Source organism: Zootoca vivipara, chromosome 13 (assembly GCF_963506605.1).
Source record: "Zootoca vivipara chromosome 13, rZooViv1.1, whole genome shotgun sequence".
Lineage (NCBI taxonomy): Eukaryota > Metazoa > Chordata > Lepidosauria > Squamata > Lacertidae > Zootoca > Zootoca vivipara.
In genome coordinates, this window is record NC_083288.1 from 37457953 (window position 1) to 37474767 (window position 16815).

The 16815-nt window shown below is 50.1% G+C and overlaps 1 protein-coding gene across 1 annotated transcript in view; it reads right to left on the reverse strand.

Annotated features, from left to right (window-relative positions):
- LOC118094169 (myosin-10) overlaps positions 1-16815 on the reverse strand; it is a gene marked incomplete in the record, with an annotated part of 62472 nt that overhangs the window by 27186 nt on the left and 18471 nt on the right. Inside the window, 12 exon segments of the mRNA XM_060281647.1 lie at positions 25-218; positions 2321-2435; positions 3932-4105; positions 5608-5781; positions 7547-7699; positions 7847-7965; positions 8870-8965; positions 9816-9959; positions 10294-10392; positions 10809-10872; positions 13323-13415; positions 14313-14342. Of these exon segments, the coding sequence (XP_060137630.1) occupies positions 25-218; positions 2321-2435; positions 3932-4105; positions 5608-5781; positions 7547-7699; positions 7847-7965; positions 8870-8965; positions 9816-9959; positions 10294-10392; positions 10809-10872; positions 13323-13415; positions 14313-14342 (1455 nt within the window).

Below are 16815 nucleotides of genomic sequence, written 5' to 3' on the forward strand. Positions count from 1 at the left end.
GCCTCCGCCACGGGAGCAACTCACTCTTTTCTCATGGTTGGGGATGATGCAGCGCACAAAGTTGGGGTTGGTGTTGCGCAGGGTTGACATGAGCTTGGAGAGAGACTCCTTATACAGCTGCCCCACCGTCCGGAACATCCCCTTCTTCGTCTTGTATGAGGAGCCGAAGGCAAGGTCTCCCATCCCGCTCACTTGGTCCAGGCCCACGATTCGGTCCACTGTGGAACAGGGCGAAGGGGCTTCTCAGCTCACATCCATCACTTCAAGCCCACTCCCCAGGGGAAATGCAGGAATCTGTGGGTTTCCTCCCTCTCTCCCAACCCCACATAACATCCATTGCAACTGCCCCAAACCCCTGTGAGCCCTCCCTGAGGGAGTGGAAGCCACCTGGAGCCAATGGCATTTCCCAACCCACTTAAGTTATACATAAAACCTTCAAAGTGGATGTGACGGAGGACAATGGAAGCCCAACCCTCAAGGGACATTGAAACCAGTTTCAATGAGCCCCTCCTCACATCTCCGCTTTCTTAATCCACACAATTTAGACTGCCACCAGAGAGCAGAAGAAAACCAGGCGAGTGTTACCCAGAAGTCCTGAGGGCCTGTTTGCTCCCCTCTGCCTCAGTGGGCCTTTGAAGGGAGAAGCCTCAGGTGCTCTTGGGCTGCTGGTTTAGATACTGCAGAGAGGAAAGAGAGCCTTGTGCCCAAGGAGCCCCCGGAGGACACGTGGGGCAGAGCGGAGAGAGTGAAAAGAAACCACGGCAATTTAATTCTGAAGCCCACGAGCGGCTTTGAGGCTGCGCTCCTGAAAACACAACACACTTGCCAGGGACTAAGCCCTACTTAAGACAATGGGACTTATTAAGACAATGCGCAGGAGTGCACCGTTAGTAAAGGAAGTCACATCTGAATGATCCAGACCCCAGGTAGAAAGCCTCTGGCCCTCCAGATTCATGGACTCCAGCTTCCGCCAGCATGGCCAATGGCCAGGGATGCTGGGAGTTGTGATACCAACAATACTGGGAGGGCCAAAGGTTTCCCATCCATGGTCTAGACCAGCGTTTCCCAAACGTGGTTCTCCAGCTGTTTTTGGACTACAACTCCCATCACCCCCAGCTAGCAGCACCAGTGGGGTCAGGGATGATGGGAACTGTAGTCCCATTTGGGGACCTAAGGTTGAGAAAGGCTGGTCTAGACCAATGTTCTACAACCTTGGGTGCCCAGACGTTGTTGTACTACAACTCCCATCACTCCTATCTAGCAACGTCTGTGGCCGGGGGTGATGGGAGATGTAGTCCCATCTGTTTGTAGTTCCCCAAGTTTGGGGAAAAGGTGGATCTAGAGCAGGCATCCCCAAACTGCGGCCCTCCAGATGTTTTGGTCTACAACTCCCATGATCCCTAGCTAACAGGACCAGTGGTCGGGGAAGATGGGAATTGTAGTCCAAAACATCTGGAGGGCCGAAGTTTGGGGATGCCTGATCTAGAGAATATTAAACAGGGGTGGGGAACATGTGGCCCTCCAAACATTACTGAACTACAGCTCCCATCATCCCTGACCATTAGCCACGCTGGCTTCAGGCTGATGGGAGTTGGACGACACCTAGAGGGTCCCCTGGTTCCCCACCCCAGATATTAAGAGGAAGAGGGTGCATGCCTTCCCCCTCATAAACATGCCTATAGCCCTCCCTTCCTACATGCTGGTGGCTCATGTGTGGGAAGGGAGGACATACTTTCTGCTGGACCCTGAGATGCCACGGCATAGCTGTCAAAGAAATAGACCTTCTGTATGTTCTGGATCTCTGGAGAAAGGACAGGGCCAGGCAGGGAAAGGGGCAGGTGAGGTTTCGCAAAGCAATCCATTACAGGGGGAAAAGAGAGAGGTGGGTCAAGGATAGAAGGAAACAGAAAGACCAAAGTGGTTAGTACCAGCAGCAACAAGAGAGAGTTTCAAGCAGATTTGAGAAGTTATATTGACAGTTATTAAGATCTGCAGGCCACTAGGTTAATTAAATATGTAAACAGGTTAATAATATGTTTAATATGGAGACTCCGATTCAACGCAGGCAACTGCTCCCCCCCCCGACTCATTAATCATTGAATTAACTCTCTGTTTTAAAGCTATCCGCTATCTTAATTGTTCTATTGCAATACAGTCGTACCTTGGAAGTCGAACAGAATCCGTTCCGGAAGTCCGTTCGACTTCCAAAACATTCAGAAACCAGAGCACGGCTTCTGATTGGCTGCAAGCCACCCGGAGGACACTGGTGATAGAAGATGGCCTATGAACGGATCAACTTAGATCTTCCCAGGCCCCCTACCATCTTTCCACAGCTCTGCCGTGAACTTGTCTGCGCTCTGGTGGAGAAGCGTAGCCACGTTGTCGTTCAAGGGGTCCATGTTCTTCATGAGCCACTCATCTGCTTTGTAGTCAACCTTTCAAAGGAAAAGTGGGGAGAGCGAAGGAGAAAAGAGAAGAAGAGGAGAAAAGCCAGAAATATCAGACCGATGGGTGCAACCGTGCACAACCCAGCCATGGGCATGGATAAAACAGCCTTATCCCAAAGTTGGACCATTCAGTCCATATCTAAGCCCAATAGTGTCTACTCCAGAAGTGGACAAGCTTTTGGGGGGGAGGGGGGTCAAAGGCCACATTCTTTTGGATGCTAGTGGTCAGGGGCCTCATACTGATCATAAGTGCCACATAATATTTGGCGCTTGTAAGAAATCAATCTTTTGGTGTGGCAGCACCTACTCCTTGCCTGTTGATGTCAGACAGGAGCCTTCGCTGTGCTCTTTTCAGCATCTTTTTAAGGCATTTTTGTTTAGGCAAGCCTATCCAGCCATGAAGAAGTTAGGTAAAGGTAAAGGGACCCCTGACCATTAGGTCCAGTCGTGACAGACTCTGGGGTTGCAGCGCTCACATCTCACGTTATTGGCCGAGGGAGCCGGCGTATAGCTTCCAGGTCATGTGGCCAGCATGACAAAGCCGCTTCTGGCGAACCAGAGCAGCACACGGAAACACTGTTTACCTTCCCGCCAGGTATCTATTTATCTACTTGCACTTTGGCGTGCTTTCGAACTGCTAGGTTGGCAGGAGCTGGGACCGAGCAATGGGAGCTCACCCTATCGCGGGGATTCGAACCGCCAACCTTCTGATCGGCAAGCCCTAGGCTCTGTGGCTTAACCCACAACGCCACCATGAAGAAGTTACCTGTTTTTTATTTTTGTTTTAGCTACTGATGATTTCACCCAGTGCTTTTTTTCTTTTTTAAAAAAAAGTTTAGGGTACTCTCATTTTGACTCAAGAAAACCACCATTTTATAGTTCAAATCGGGAAAAATAAATGCAGTAAATGGACAAAAGTACAAAGATTCACAAAATGTTTAGGGGTATCCCTGCGTACCCACCCACCCAGGAAAAAAAGCACTGATTTTACTAATCTTTTAAATGCATGCTTTTATTGATAATTTTATATTTTATATTATATCAATGTAAACTACTTAGAAGTTTTCTTAGAATCAAGCGGCATATAAATTTTGTGAAATGAAACTGAAAGTAACAGGTGGGGCCAAAGTCTGACTGCCAGCAGCTATCCAGGCCCTCAAGCAATAGGCCTTTCCCAGCTCTGTTAACTGAGATGCAACCTGGAACCTCAGCTCCACTATGGAGCTCTGAGCCCTCCCTTAGACACTGCACTTAGGTCATGAGACTGGCTTTGTCCATCTGGTACCCTACAGGTGAGGCCTGAATACAACTCCCATCAGCTCCAACCAATGGTCAGGGATGGTGGAAGCTGTAGTCCAGCAACACCTGCAGACCTAGAACGTAGCAGCTGGACTTTCGCCTCCTAGCAGGAAGAACCACGAGATGCAAGTGAGCCCAGTAAATAGGGGGGAACCCAGCAAGGGGGTGGGGTGGAGGTAACTTGCCTTGCCAGCGTAATGGATGATGCAGAAGTCAGCTTTGTCCCGCAGCTGCCGGGGCTTCTGGAACTTGGGGTGGGTTCCCTGCTCCTGGGCAACCTTTTCCACGAAGCTCTTGTCAGTGGCTTTGGGGAACCAGCACTCTTCATCTAGCAGAGCCAGCACCCCTGGAGGGTTTGCCTGGGACAGGGGGAAACCGAAACCATTAAGCAAGGGAACCCAAGGAGGAAATCCAGGCAGAAGCTGAAGTTGCCTCGCTGGGAAGAGTTGTGTTTGTGGGTGTGGATAAACAGACTGGGAAAGAGTCAATTGTACTGAGTGCCTGGAAAAGTGTATAAGGTTCTAGGCAAGTGACAGGGCACTGGGAACTGGAATGCTATATTGCCCCCCCCCCCCTTTAAACAAAATCAGGATCACCTACACTTCCACTGCCGTTCCCTGCGCCATGATTTTGAGCCATTTATTAAAGCAAAACAATTGTCAAAATGCTATATTTGCAAGGAGTGAGAGAACCCACCCGGCAATGGTGTTGATCAGAAAGGTGTACTCAGTGGTGGAGCTTCATACTCTGGCACTTGGGGGGGGGGCACGGAGAGCAGGCAGGGGCAGGGCTGGAGCGTGTCCTGGGAGCAGGGTGCCCAGTGCGCAGGGGTGGGGGTAGCCGTGATGGCACCCTACCGGCATCGCGCTGCCGGGGGCAGTGCGCTCCCCCCCCCACTCCTCTTCCTCCACCTGTGGGTGTGCTCAAGATACAGCTCTTCCTGAAGGGAGGAGGTGTTAGAACAACATGCCTCCTCCCCAAGAATGTCAATGAACATGTCAAAGCCATGCACCTCCCAGAGGACAGGAAAACAGCACTAAGGATCACCCACAGGGTTACTGCTGCAGGTCCCCCCCCCCTTAAGCTAGCTTTCCCAAGGTAAGGGAACCCCACCAGCTCCAGGCAGACTCTGTAGGAAAACATGGGAGGAATATAAAATGCGAGTGAAAGAGGTGCGGTGATTACACCCTAAATGACTAGTTGTAGGATCAGCCTAGATAAAAAGGTCTGGAGCTGAGATTATTAACCGCCTACCAGCTTTCACAGGAAAATCAATCCACATACTCCAGGTCACACCGTGTCACTAGCGGGGTGCAAGTGGACTGCCAAGGGGTGCCAACAGTCCCAGGTGACTCAGCCAAACACACATTGGGTGGGGGAGGAGGGACAAATTGTCTTTATGGGTGTTCCTGCATGCTTGCTTTTTTTTAAAAGGACAAACACCTCCCTGCAAGTAAAACACAACAACTAGCCAATCTGCTGTGCTAGTTTTCCACATGCATGGAGTTGTTTTTCTCTTTTGTTTTGTTTTTTGCAGAATGCAACTTTCTCCATCGTTGCATCTGCCTGCTGGGAGAAGCTTGTAGCTATTGCATTTCTTTCTTTTTGTGTGCACAAAAACAAACAAACAAAAAAAAGGAAGCATGTGTGATGCTCCTAGGCGCAGTCTGAAGTGGCAGATTCCATTGCACCTCCTCACAGACTGGGGGGAAATGTCAGATTATTGAGGTGCCGATCAAAATCTCCCACCCCCGGCCAATACCTTGTAGAAGAAAGCCTCTTTCCTAGAAATGGAATAGACTTTCCCCAAATAAGCACGGTGTGTCTCTTATCTCCTCTCTCCCATCCCCAGGCTGCTCACCGGCCTCTCAATGAGGTCTATGCAGGGCTGGAGGTCCAGGCCAAAGTCAATGAAGTTCCATTCAATACCCTCTCGCTGATATTCTTCCTGCTCCAGCACAAACATGGTGTGGTTGAAGAGCTGCTGGAGCTTTTCGTTGGTGTAGTTGATGCAGAGCTGTTCAAAGGAATTCAACTGCAGGGTGGGGGCAGTGAGAGGGAAGGAGAGAGAGAGAAAGAAAAGCATTCAGGTGGAGATCAGCACCTGGCAAGAAGAGCGACCACCACTGACTTCAGGTGCCCCACAATATCTTCTCCCGTAGGAAATTCCCCATGTGTCACAACCAGACAGGGCTCTGCTCCTTGTGCCTTTTCTGCTTAAGGCTATTAAAACTGGTAGGTGCATCACAAAGGAGGAAGTCCTCTCTTACAGGGGCCCTCCAAGCATTATTGACCTCCTTCTATCGTTCCACAAATAGAAAGTGTCCTCTCATATTGTATCACAGTGTGGTACGTTGGCTTGACAGCCACGGACAGAAAGTCTTTACAGAGGGTTGTGAACACAGCCCATGATATCATGGGCTGTCCCCTGTTCCCGCTAGATGACATCGCAAGGGATTGATGCTTTAGGAGAGCAAGAAAAATTCTCAGGGACAATGCACACCCCGACCAGCACCTCTTTAATCTTCTACCCTCGGGCAGGAGATAGAAAAAGTAATGGTCGTACCGACAGGCTAAAAAACAGTTTCTATCCATGGGCTGTTAGGCTGCTGAACGGAAAATAATATAGTGCAACTGGCTTTTGGGGCTGGTGTGCTGTGCAACAAGCACACAGAGTGCAATGAGATTGGGTGTTTGGGGGGGGGGCTCGGTTAATTTCATTATACACAGGTTGTACATTGACAATAAAGGTATTACAGTGTTACCTCGACTTACGAATGACTCGACAATAGAATTTTTAAACTTACGAATGGGACAAATGGCCGAATTCCTCGACATCCGAACAAAAACCGTGGCGGTTTTAGATAAGGTTTTTTCGTCTTACGAATTTTTAGATGGGGTTGCTTCGACTTACGAATTTTTCCGTTTCCAATGCATTCCTATGGGAAATCGCGTTTCCAATGGCACTTTTCGACTTACGAGTTTTTCGACCTACGAAGGTGCCTTCGGAATGGATTAAATTCATTAAGTCGAGGCACCACTGTACTTACATTACTTATTACTTATTGTTGCTGATTAATTACTATTGTGCTGGTTTTACGTGAGTACATTTGCTTGATTTTTAATGTGTGTGTGTGTAGATATAGATGTGTATCTTTGCACATGTGCGTGCATATGTGTGTGTGAATTCTGCTTCTACGTGGGACTCCAAATGGTCTCCTGTATATCACCTAATGCTCACCTGTAGATCACCTAACCTCACTGTCAGGTGACTTTTTGCCTACGCAGGGAATCAATTAACTTGCAAACACCACACGTGCAAGCTATGCAAGCCCAGACAATCAGCTGGGAACCAGACCATTAGCGGTGCTTTTGGCCCAGGCATGTCTATACCTGCCCTACGCACAAGCCGGATGTGCTCCCCTCCCCCCACCCCAGTTATGAAACTACCATCAAAAGGCTTCATTCCCGGCATAAACACTGTGCCTTTGGATTGCTGCGAGAGGCAGCAATCTAGCTAGTGCCACATGGGCATCCAGTGATGGTGGTGCAGGTACACCTGTTGAACTTTAACCCTTCCTCCCCCCCCCCCCAAAGCAGCACAGATCCCGTGTCAGAAAGAAGAGCAGCAGCCTCAAGGAGGAACATCTTCCCTTTTTCTTCGGCGGACGAAGGTCAAAGGTAAACACGATGGAAAGGCGAGAGCAAGAAGGGCTTGGGGAAAGCATAATGGAATGGATGAGAAGGATGGATTTACATGCAGACCGAAAGAAAGGACCTCAGCAGCTGCAGGTCCTCACCTGGAATATTTCAAAGCCTGCGATGTCCAGAATACCGATGAAGGAGGCACCCTGGCGCTTGGTGCGGTCCAGGGCCCGGTTGATCCGATGCACCAGCCAACGGAAGAGGCGTTCGTAGGTCGCTTTTGCCAAGGCTTCCACCGCAAAGTCAGCCTGGAAAAGGGGGGCAGAGGGAGGCATGGCTCCAGGCTTGGCTCGTTTCACCACTTCAAACCTCTGCCCTCCAGCCTCCACCATGATGTTTCAGGCAACCCCACCCCGCCCCTTGGCGCCTCCAGAACCCCAGCCATTGCCACCAACCTGCTCTTTCGTCTGCGCCTTCTGCACATAGTCCCGGCCGACTTTGATCCGCGGGGTAAGGATGGCGCGGGTGAACTCGGTGACGTTCATGCCCAGGAGGTGGCAAAGCTTCTGGGCGGCTGCAGAGGGCACAGAACAGCCCGGCAACAACCCCATTGTTAGTTCAGTCCCCTGCTGGCTCACACTGGCCACCCTCGACCTGGTCAGCCCAAGGCTTTTCCGGCCCAGCTCCTCTGCCTACACACCCAACGACCTGGTTGCTGCTAGCCCAGCTAAATGGCAGAAGCAGAACTGAGTAGCAGGCTGGGAAATAACAGGATGAGTCCTGCAGCCCAGTCCAAAGAATGGCAGCAACTACCTCATCCTCCCTCCTCCCTGCCACAGCACCGTATCAGCCACGGTGAGAGCCCTTGAGGTCTTTTGCCCCAACCTCTTGAGCCGATAGTTCAATGCGCTCCTGGGTAGTTAGGATCTATGGCGCAGAATTTCAATTCTGAATAATCTTAGCTTCTCCCTGCACAACCATTATTTTTAAAGAAGTTTCTAGTCCTCGTGCATTTTACTTTGTTAAGAATGTTTTATGGGTACCCCCCCCCCCCCGTTTATTCATGGTTGCTTGTGTAACTTAGATCATGGGTGGGGGGACGTGTGGCCCTTCCGGATGTTGATGGGCTCCTAACACTCCCATGATCAATCCGATGACTGTGGAGGAGTTAAACTCCATCTCCATCAGGACGCAGGCCAGGGCAGAGAGGGTTAACCCTCTCTACCCACCCTAGTGCTGCGTCTACTTCAACCCCCCCCCCTTTTCTGCTGCCATCAAAATGAGTGGGGTCTTGTGTGGGGCGGAAAAATGTGCTTGGTGGTCTCAGCTGCCCGAAAGGTCATGGGTTAGCCACCACTGCTTTATACATTCCAGAAGGCAGGCTGAGCTCTGACTGCAAAAGAGGCATTCTCCCGCTAGAACACGTCCCCCCAAATCCAGCTAGCTGCCTATCAGAGCTGGTGAGCCCCCGCTACTACCTGTGTTGTCAGGCATGGAGGCCTGGTCTGTGTTCCTCTCCTTACGGAAGACAATGTTCCCAAACTGCAGCACGGCTGAGACCATCCGCAGCATACCTGGGGGGGGGGCGGGCAAGAAAGGCCTTTAGTGTGAGCACGTTTCCGCCTCCCCCCCTCTGCGCAGATGCAAACACCCAAGGTCATCCACCAAAAGAGGCTTAAGGGAGCAGGTTGAAGGAAAATGCAAGGACCTGTGAAGCTCACTGCCAATGGGAATGTGGGTGGCAGCAGCCACTAGAGAAGCACATGCAACACCTTGAGAGCGTCCAAAGTCCTCCAAATGCAACAAGGGAACACAACAACCCTGCACTGTTTATTTTCTATATCTCTGCACGGCATGGGAGGGCTGAGTTTAGAATTGCAAGTTCACAGCAGGGTATCAGTCTGGAGCAAAGACTTCCTGATTCCTAGTCCAGGTTCTTAAGTCACTTTGCCATCTTCTTTTTATTATTATTATTATTATTATTATTATTATAAAACCCCCACTAAACTAATTTCTGATTAGGTGACATACATGGGAGGAGAGGGCAAGTGGGGAGACTACCAGCCACATGGCTAGAATGACAGGTTTCATGTTCAAAAGCAGCAGGTTTCAGCCCACCGGATGCTGAAGGCGACTTAAGGAGGTCACGGGTGTCGCCATCACGCCCTGCGTGGGAACATTCCCAAAGGAATGTGGGGTGACGCAGTCAGCAAATAGTGATCAGCTATCTCAGCCTTGGCCAGCCTGGGGCCCTCCAGAAGTTCTGGACTACAATTCCCATCAGCCACTAGATGTGCTGGCTGGGGGCTGATGGGAGTTGGAGTCCAGAACCTCTGGAGGGCAACCAAGCTGGCCAAGGCCGAGCTAGACAGATCACAGCTGTTCTCTTGACCCCCCCTACACACACACACACACACAACTCACAATGTATCTCCTCATGCGAGAAACCCATGATTCGCATTGACTCCATGGTCTCGTGGAAGATTTCCTTGTCCTGCTGTCCTGGGATGGGCAGGTACCCATTGGAGACAAAGCGATACTGATTGAAGGGCTCCAACAGCAGCTCCCCTGTTGCACCATTGAAGAAAAAGAAGCATCTCTGAGGCAAGGGTGCCACACTTCCGCCAGCCAATCCCCACACCCAGGAGTTCCCCGAGCTGCAAGACGCGCTGCTCTGTCATCAATGACCACCTTTGCTTTTCTACTGCTGTCATTCTTGCCTTCCCCGCCAGTTCCGCTTCCAGATTTATGCAGAGAGCCAAGAAGGCTAAAGCATTGCCCTTCTCTTTCTCCCTCGGGTTTATTGCTTGCTGCTTTAGGAAGCCAAAGTCCAGCAGTGTGGAAGGAGAAGGACCAGACCCCCTTTCTCATGTTGCTCTGGGAGTGCACAGCATCCGTTTACCTTTCACGTGCTCCCCGGCGCCCACCAGGAGCTGGTAGAAGATGTGGAAAGTCCGCTCGTCCTTGGCCTGGCGAATGGCTCGCGATTTCTCCAGCAGGTCTGGGCGGCTCAGGGTTAAGGAGGAAGGACAATTGCATCTGGAAACGCCTATTCCCCCCCCCTCCACAAAGCCAGCTTGCCTCACTCCCCCAAGAAGCAGAAACCCCAGCTATGAGACTCCCTAGCTTACCACTTCAACCTTGGATCCCCCATATGTCGTTTGACTACAAAACCCATCACCCCCAGCCAGATTAGTCAGATGGGAGTTGTAGTCCAATGACATTTGGGGACCCAAAACTGAAGAACACCATCAGGAATCCCTGGGTCTAGGATCCACAGGTGCCTGTAATCTGTCAGGGATCCCCGCATCCAGGATCCCATATTTATTCTAATTCAGGCTTTGCTCTCTCGCCTACAGAACTCAGGGGAATCCTAGTTTTTGAACCAAATCCATGGAACTCCACAAGCAAGGATACATGTTTCTATGTTTGCTCCAACAATGTAGCCAGCTACATCGAAATTAATCCGAATAAATTTACCCTGGAGGAACACAGCAGGAGGGGAAAGAGAAATGAGACAGAGATCAGAAGGGCTCAGAGGCTTTGTAAAGGACAATTGTTTCATTTACATACCCAGATCCCTGGCAAACACAATATATACCGGTAGGCAACAACCATTTTATGCTTGTTCAATGCACGTGCAATTGTGTGCATGCACATATTGCCGCCACAACCCAGGAAATGGGTGGGTTTACATGTGTTCCACCGACATGCACAGGGGCCAGGAATGCAACCCCCATGCAAATCAGGGGATGTGTGCACATCACACCCAAATTAGAATGCATTCTCTAGCCTTAAACATAATAGTGATAGAAGGGTGATATTCAGCTAAGTGATGCTCAGAGCAGACCCGCTGAAATATATGGAAGTAAGTTAATGTAAGTCCATTGACTTCTATCAGTCTGAGTATGACTAATGTTGGACATCACTCAATGCACCATGATTTTAAAATAAGAACGCACTGAAATTATTAGATTCCTCCCCCTCCCCCTGCCCTTTTAAACATTCTGACAAACTATAGAATAGCCTTGGGCCACCTGGTGCTATGCAGAAGTTTTGAAGTAGAATTCCCTTGCTGGCTGGGGCTGATGGGAGTTCTAGTCCAAAACCTCAGGAGGGCACCAGGTTGGTGAAGGCTGCTAACAGAGGCTAAGAGCAGACTTCCCTCTCCCAGTCAACTGCAGATGGGGTCAGAGCTAATCAATCATTCTTCAGCAGGAAGGAGTAGAAACTCGCCTCTGCACCAACTGGAAGAAACTTAGCATTACTGCACTGGGTGATGCGAACCAGACTTCTCTCCTTTCAACAAGGAGGAAGATAAAACACTTTATTTCAGCTTCTTAAGGAGGGACCGAAAAGTGACATTTCCCAACAACAACAAAGGGGATTTGAAAGCAGATCTTCGGCAAGGACGGGAAGAAACTGGTTTTTCTTCCTGAGGAGGAGAGGCTTTGTTGGCATAGTTCAACAAAGCAGGTGGGGGTGTGAAAAACACAGTTGTGTACACAAACTGCCCTTTCTGAAGAGTGGGTTAAGGTGCATTTTGAGATGGCTCAGGGAAGATGCATGATGGCTCACTCGGCAGAGCATGAGAACTCGGAATCTCGGGGTCATGGCCTCGAGCCCCATGTTGGACACTGATGACCCTTGTGGTCCCTTCCAACTCTAAAACTCTGCTCTTGAAAGGTTTTGCATCCTGCACGGTGGGTAAATGGGTCTGCAGGGAACACCAGTACCAGAAAGGTAAACAGAGGGCTGCTGGATGGCAGCAGTGGTGGAGCCTCTGAATACCAGTTGCTGGGGTGGGAGAGCTGCTCTTTCAAGATCAGGATGCTGAGCTGGACGGGATTTTGGTTCCTTTTTATTTTTAATGAATGCTACCTCGTGCTGCTTCTTGCCCTTGAGTTCTCCTCACAAGGTGGCCGGGCCTTAACATTGCCACCATTCAGGCAGATGGAAGGGCAACTTTACGGTACTCCTTTCAAGGAAGGAGCTAAAACACAGGCAAGATGCTCTAGAGGTTAAATGTTTCCACCTTCAGACTCTACTCAGCCAGCACTCCAGGATTTTCTGTGGCCAGTTCCTTTGATTTGATACAGGCACTTCAACACACTGACTGGAACTCTGAAATCACAGTGCCTATCTCCTGCAAGCCACACACCTGGGGGTTTGCGGAGAAGAGGATCCCCCGCACCAGCTGCCAGATAGAGGCAAGGCAGACCAGTAGACCCCCATGGTGTCATGCCATAGCAACAGGAATGCAGGAAGCTGCCTTGGTTGACCTAGCTCAGCACTGACTCGTCTGGCAAGAGTCTCTCCCAGCCCTGCCTGGAGACAGAGGCACACCAAGGGCCCCTGGCATCCTTGGCAGGGAGCTGTATAGGCAACCCAACCCTGAAAAAAACTCACTTTGCCATGGTCGCCACATTAGAAATTACTACATTTTACACAACTGTAGTACTTGGAGGCATCTGTAGTGAGGTTGAAGGATGGAAGGACTTAGTGAGGTTGAAGGCAGAAGGGCGGGAAAATCCTCACACCTTTGTGCCACGCTGCGAGAAGGAAGGGAAGCTTCTCCCATGTCTGAGCTCTCTGTGACAGAGGCGGCATGTCGCCACACACATCATACACTCCATAGTCAGATGGGTGATTTTTGCTCCCTGGCGGGGGCCAGTTTCACCAACCCCTACGTACGCCTCTGCATGGAGACGTGGAGGATTGAATATGCGACCTTCTACATGTTTAGGGAAGCTTTTAATGTTTAAGAGATTATTGTATTTTAATGTTCTGTTGGAAGCCGCACAGAGTAGCTGGGGAAACCCAAGCAGATGGGTAGGGTATAAATATATTATTATTATTATTATTATTATTATTATTATTATTATTCTACATGCAAGCACCAACGGGGGGGGGGGGGGGAGACCGACTTACAAATCGTGAGGAGTTGTCGTTTTTTACTGTTTTTGCGTTGCCGAAGGCCTCCAGGATAGGGTTGGCTTGTAGCAGCTGACGTTCCAGCTCACCCTGGAAAGAAAGAGAAAGAGGTCAGATGGGGGGTGGGGGGAGTGTTTGCCCAGACCCAGAAGCAGCAAAAGATGAAGCAGTGTAGAATGAGCCCTCAAAGCAGGTCCCTCTAGCCCCAGAAAGGTGAGGCAGATGAAGTGCTCTCAGAAATTTAGATCCTGGAAGGAGGAAGGCTGGCTGCCCTCTTGGAAGGGAATCACTCCCAAGCGACTTCCATCTTCCAGCAGGGGGCATTTTTTTGACCACAGAGTGGGGGGGGTGAACCCCACAAGCATGTGCACCAGGGAGCAATACCCACCCGAACCCCCAAAAGCACAACAGGAAAACTACTCACGTAGGAAGCAGGGTTGGAAGTCTATGGGTGGGGATGACGTCACGAAACATGAAATGGGGACGGGGAGGGAGAGAGCAGGGAGCAAGACGAGGTGGGGGAAACAAAACAAAAGACAAAACAAAAATGAACAACAACCAAAGGATTAAATCAGACAACGGGAAAAACAAAAAGTAAAGACCCAACAATGACAATGCAGTAACATGAGCCGGGAACCAATGCAAGGGTCGGTGGGGGGCAGGGAGTGCACCCAGGCTCCCCTCTTCCCTTTCCCAGCACCCTTGAATCCTGTTCCTTTCTCAAGAGAGCTCAGCGCCCTGGCTCTGATGAGGGAAGAGAGTCCAGTGAACCGCTTTCAACACAGAACACAAAAGTTTTAAAAAAACCAACGAGAAAAGCGTTCGAAGCCAGAATCGCAGCCCAAGGAGTTGGCACTGTCAGGAGCGGCAGCCAGTAAGTGACCAGAGATCAGCGTTGGAGGGCGGGCAAGTGAGGAGGGAGCAGTGGGGGGGGGGGTTGGCAGGGGGGGAGTTGGCATTTCAGCGGCATGCATTGCGCTCTCTTGCCTGTTGTTTGGCTTCGTTCGGGTACTCCGGCTGGGGCAGCAAGACAATAGAGGGGAGGTTAATGCAGGCTCCCCTCAATGGCCCACAAGAACACCCCTCCTCCCAAACACACACACACACACACACACACTCTGCCCCCATTACAAAACCAGGGTCCGAAAGGGCCCAAATGCCCATCTAGTAAGGTAAGACCAGCTCCCTCCCCTCTGCCCAGCGTCGGCTCCCCATGTGATCCAGACTGAGAGAAGTGAACAGAAGCACAATAGGAAGTTCAACAGGGAAGGCCCAGAGCTGAACACATTTTTGCAGGCACTGGGATCCAGGGCCAGATCCAGTTGCCAGGCTTGCCAACGTCCCTCTGCACAGATGGTGCCACTTTTCTCTGTTTTTCAGTAAGCTCCCAAGAAAGATAAGATGACGCTTGAGAAAATGCCCCCTTGTCGAGATAGAGGGCAGGGAGTATTCGCTCTGGTTACTGTGACTCTGTAGGATGCCCTGTACGCTGATGGCATTGTAGATACAGTCATACCTCAGGTTAAGTACGCTTCAGGTTGAGTACTTACTCTGCAGACCAGTCTGGAATGGATTAATCCACTTTCCATTCCTTTCAATGGGAAAGTTTGCTTCAGGTTAAGTACAGACTTCCAGAACCAATTAAGTACTTAACCTGAGGTACCACTGTAATAGCATCGCTTCTGCAAGTATTAAAAAGTTCTACAATTCTGCAATAATAATAATCACTACCGCGGCTATTAAATATCATTTAGCAGCGGCAGAAAATGGGAGCCCAATAAGCTTCCCCCTCCTGCCCCTAAGTCCTGCAACCAGTCCAGGTTCACTCTTTACCATTTCTTCCTTAAAAGGATCTCAGAGTGAAGGGCAAGCCCTGCTAGAACAGACCAAAGTTCCATCTAGTCAAACTTCCGGCTTCCTTTCACTGGCCAATCAGACACTTCTAGGTAAAACTCATTTAACTATGAAGAATGATAAACAAACAAAAACAAAAACCAAGAAGGGCCTGGATCCAATGGCCCTCTGCTGCTGCTGCCACCACAGAGGACGACAGCCTCTCAATGTGGAAAGCTCCATTTAGCTGTCATGGCCAGAGGACATCGGTTAGGGCATACTGTATCTCCCTCCACGTAAACTGGCCTAATCACCAGGTCCCTATGGCAGGGAACCCTCTAAATCAGGCACCCCCAAACTGCGGCCCTCCAGATGTTTTGGCCAACAACTCCCATGATCCCTAGCTAACAGGACCAGTGGTCAGGGATGATGGGGATTGTAGTCCAAAACATCTGGAGGGCCGAAGTTTGGGGACGCCTGCTCTAAATTGAAACACTCGTTATTTATTTTATTTATTTCGTAAAATGTATACACGCTCCATTTTTTTTTTTAAAAAAAAAGCCTCAAAGCGGTTTGCAAAAAGATAAAACAAGAAAACCCAAGAACAATTCACAACCATACTTTAAAACATACAGAAGTTGAAATACCAAAACAGGTTGAAATTACCCGCAACTTTCTAAGCATCTGGATAGGCTTGTCTAAGCAAGAATGTTTTTACCAGGCACCAATATTTTATTATCTGAAGAAGTACTTCCTTTTGCCTGTCCTGAATCTGCTCTCCTGTCAACTTCACTGCACTGGATGACCCCTGAGTAATAATATTACGAGAGCAGAGGAAAGCTTCTCTTTTGTCAACTTTCTTCATGCTTTTATTTGTGGCTATATGGGGGGGGGGGCTGCAGGTTCTATTCTGCCCAATTGCTTAACTTAGGAGTAAACTTCCTCCCCACTTCCAACATTCTGGGGCTAGTGAGTGTTGGGATAACCGACGCATGAGCACCAAACCCTTATTCCTAAATGTTAAAACATTTTTATTTTATTACCGCAGGGAACAATGGACTCTGACATATCAGGTGGCCTGTACTTAAGTTCTGGCAGTTCTGCAGTGGTTCCTTGCCCCCACGTAGACCTCTTCACCGCAAAATGTTTGGCTAGGGGCCTGGTTTTGTTCTCCAGTTTGTTAAGTGCCCAGGACCTCCAATGCGGGAGGAGGAGGGGGTGAAATCTCTACCATATTTGCGGACAAGAGAGAGAAAGGGAAGGGATCCTGACTCCAGTAGGCCAGCACCCAGCCACTTATAGAACAGGGCAGGCACCAACTGCCTCGTCTTGTGTTACTTCCGCCAAGACGCAGGAGCGTTTGGCAGGACAAGCCCTGCACCTGCAGACCTGCGAGGGCGTCGGAACAGAACCGCAGTGACGGGGATGGAGGGAGGCAGATGGGGGGACGGGACATAGTGAGCAAGAGGCACACAGGGAAGGTGGGAAGGACAGAGTGAGCAGTCGTGGCAACGCAGGTTGAAAGGAATGACTACGACAGGTACAGGCAGTGACTCGTTTCCTTCGACAACACAAGCGGGACGGGCAGGCCATTTTGGTGCTGGCTTCTGCCCGGATGCCTCTGCCCAGATGCCACAGACATTCCGAGCAGGCACAG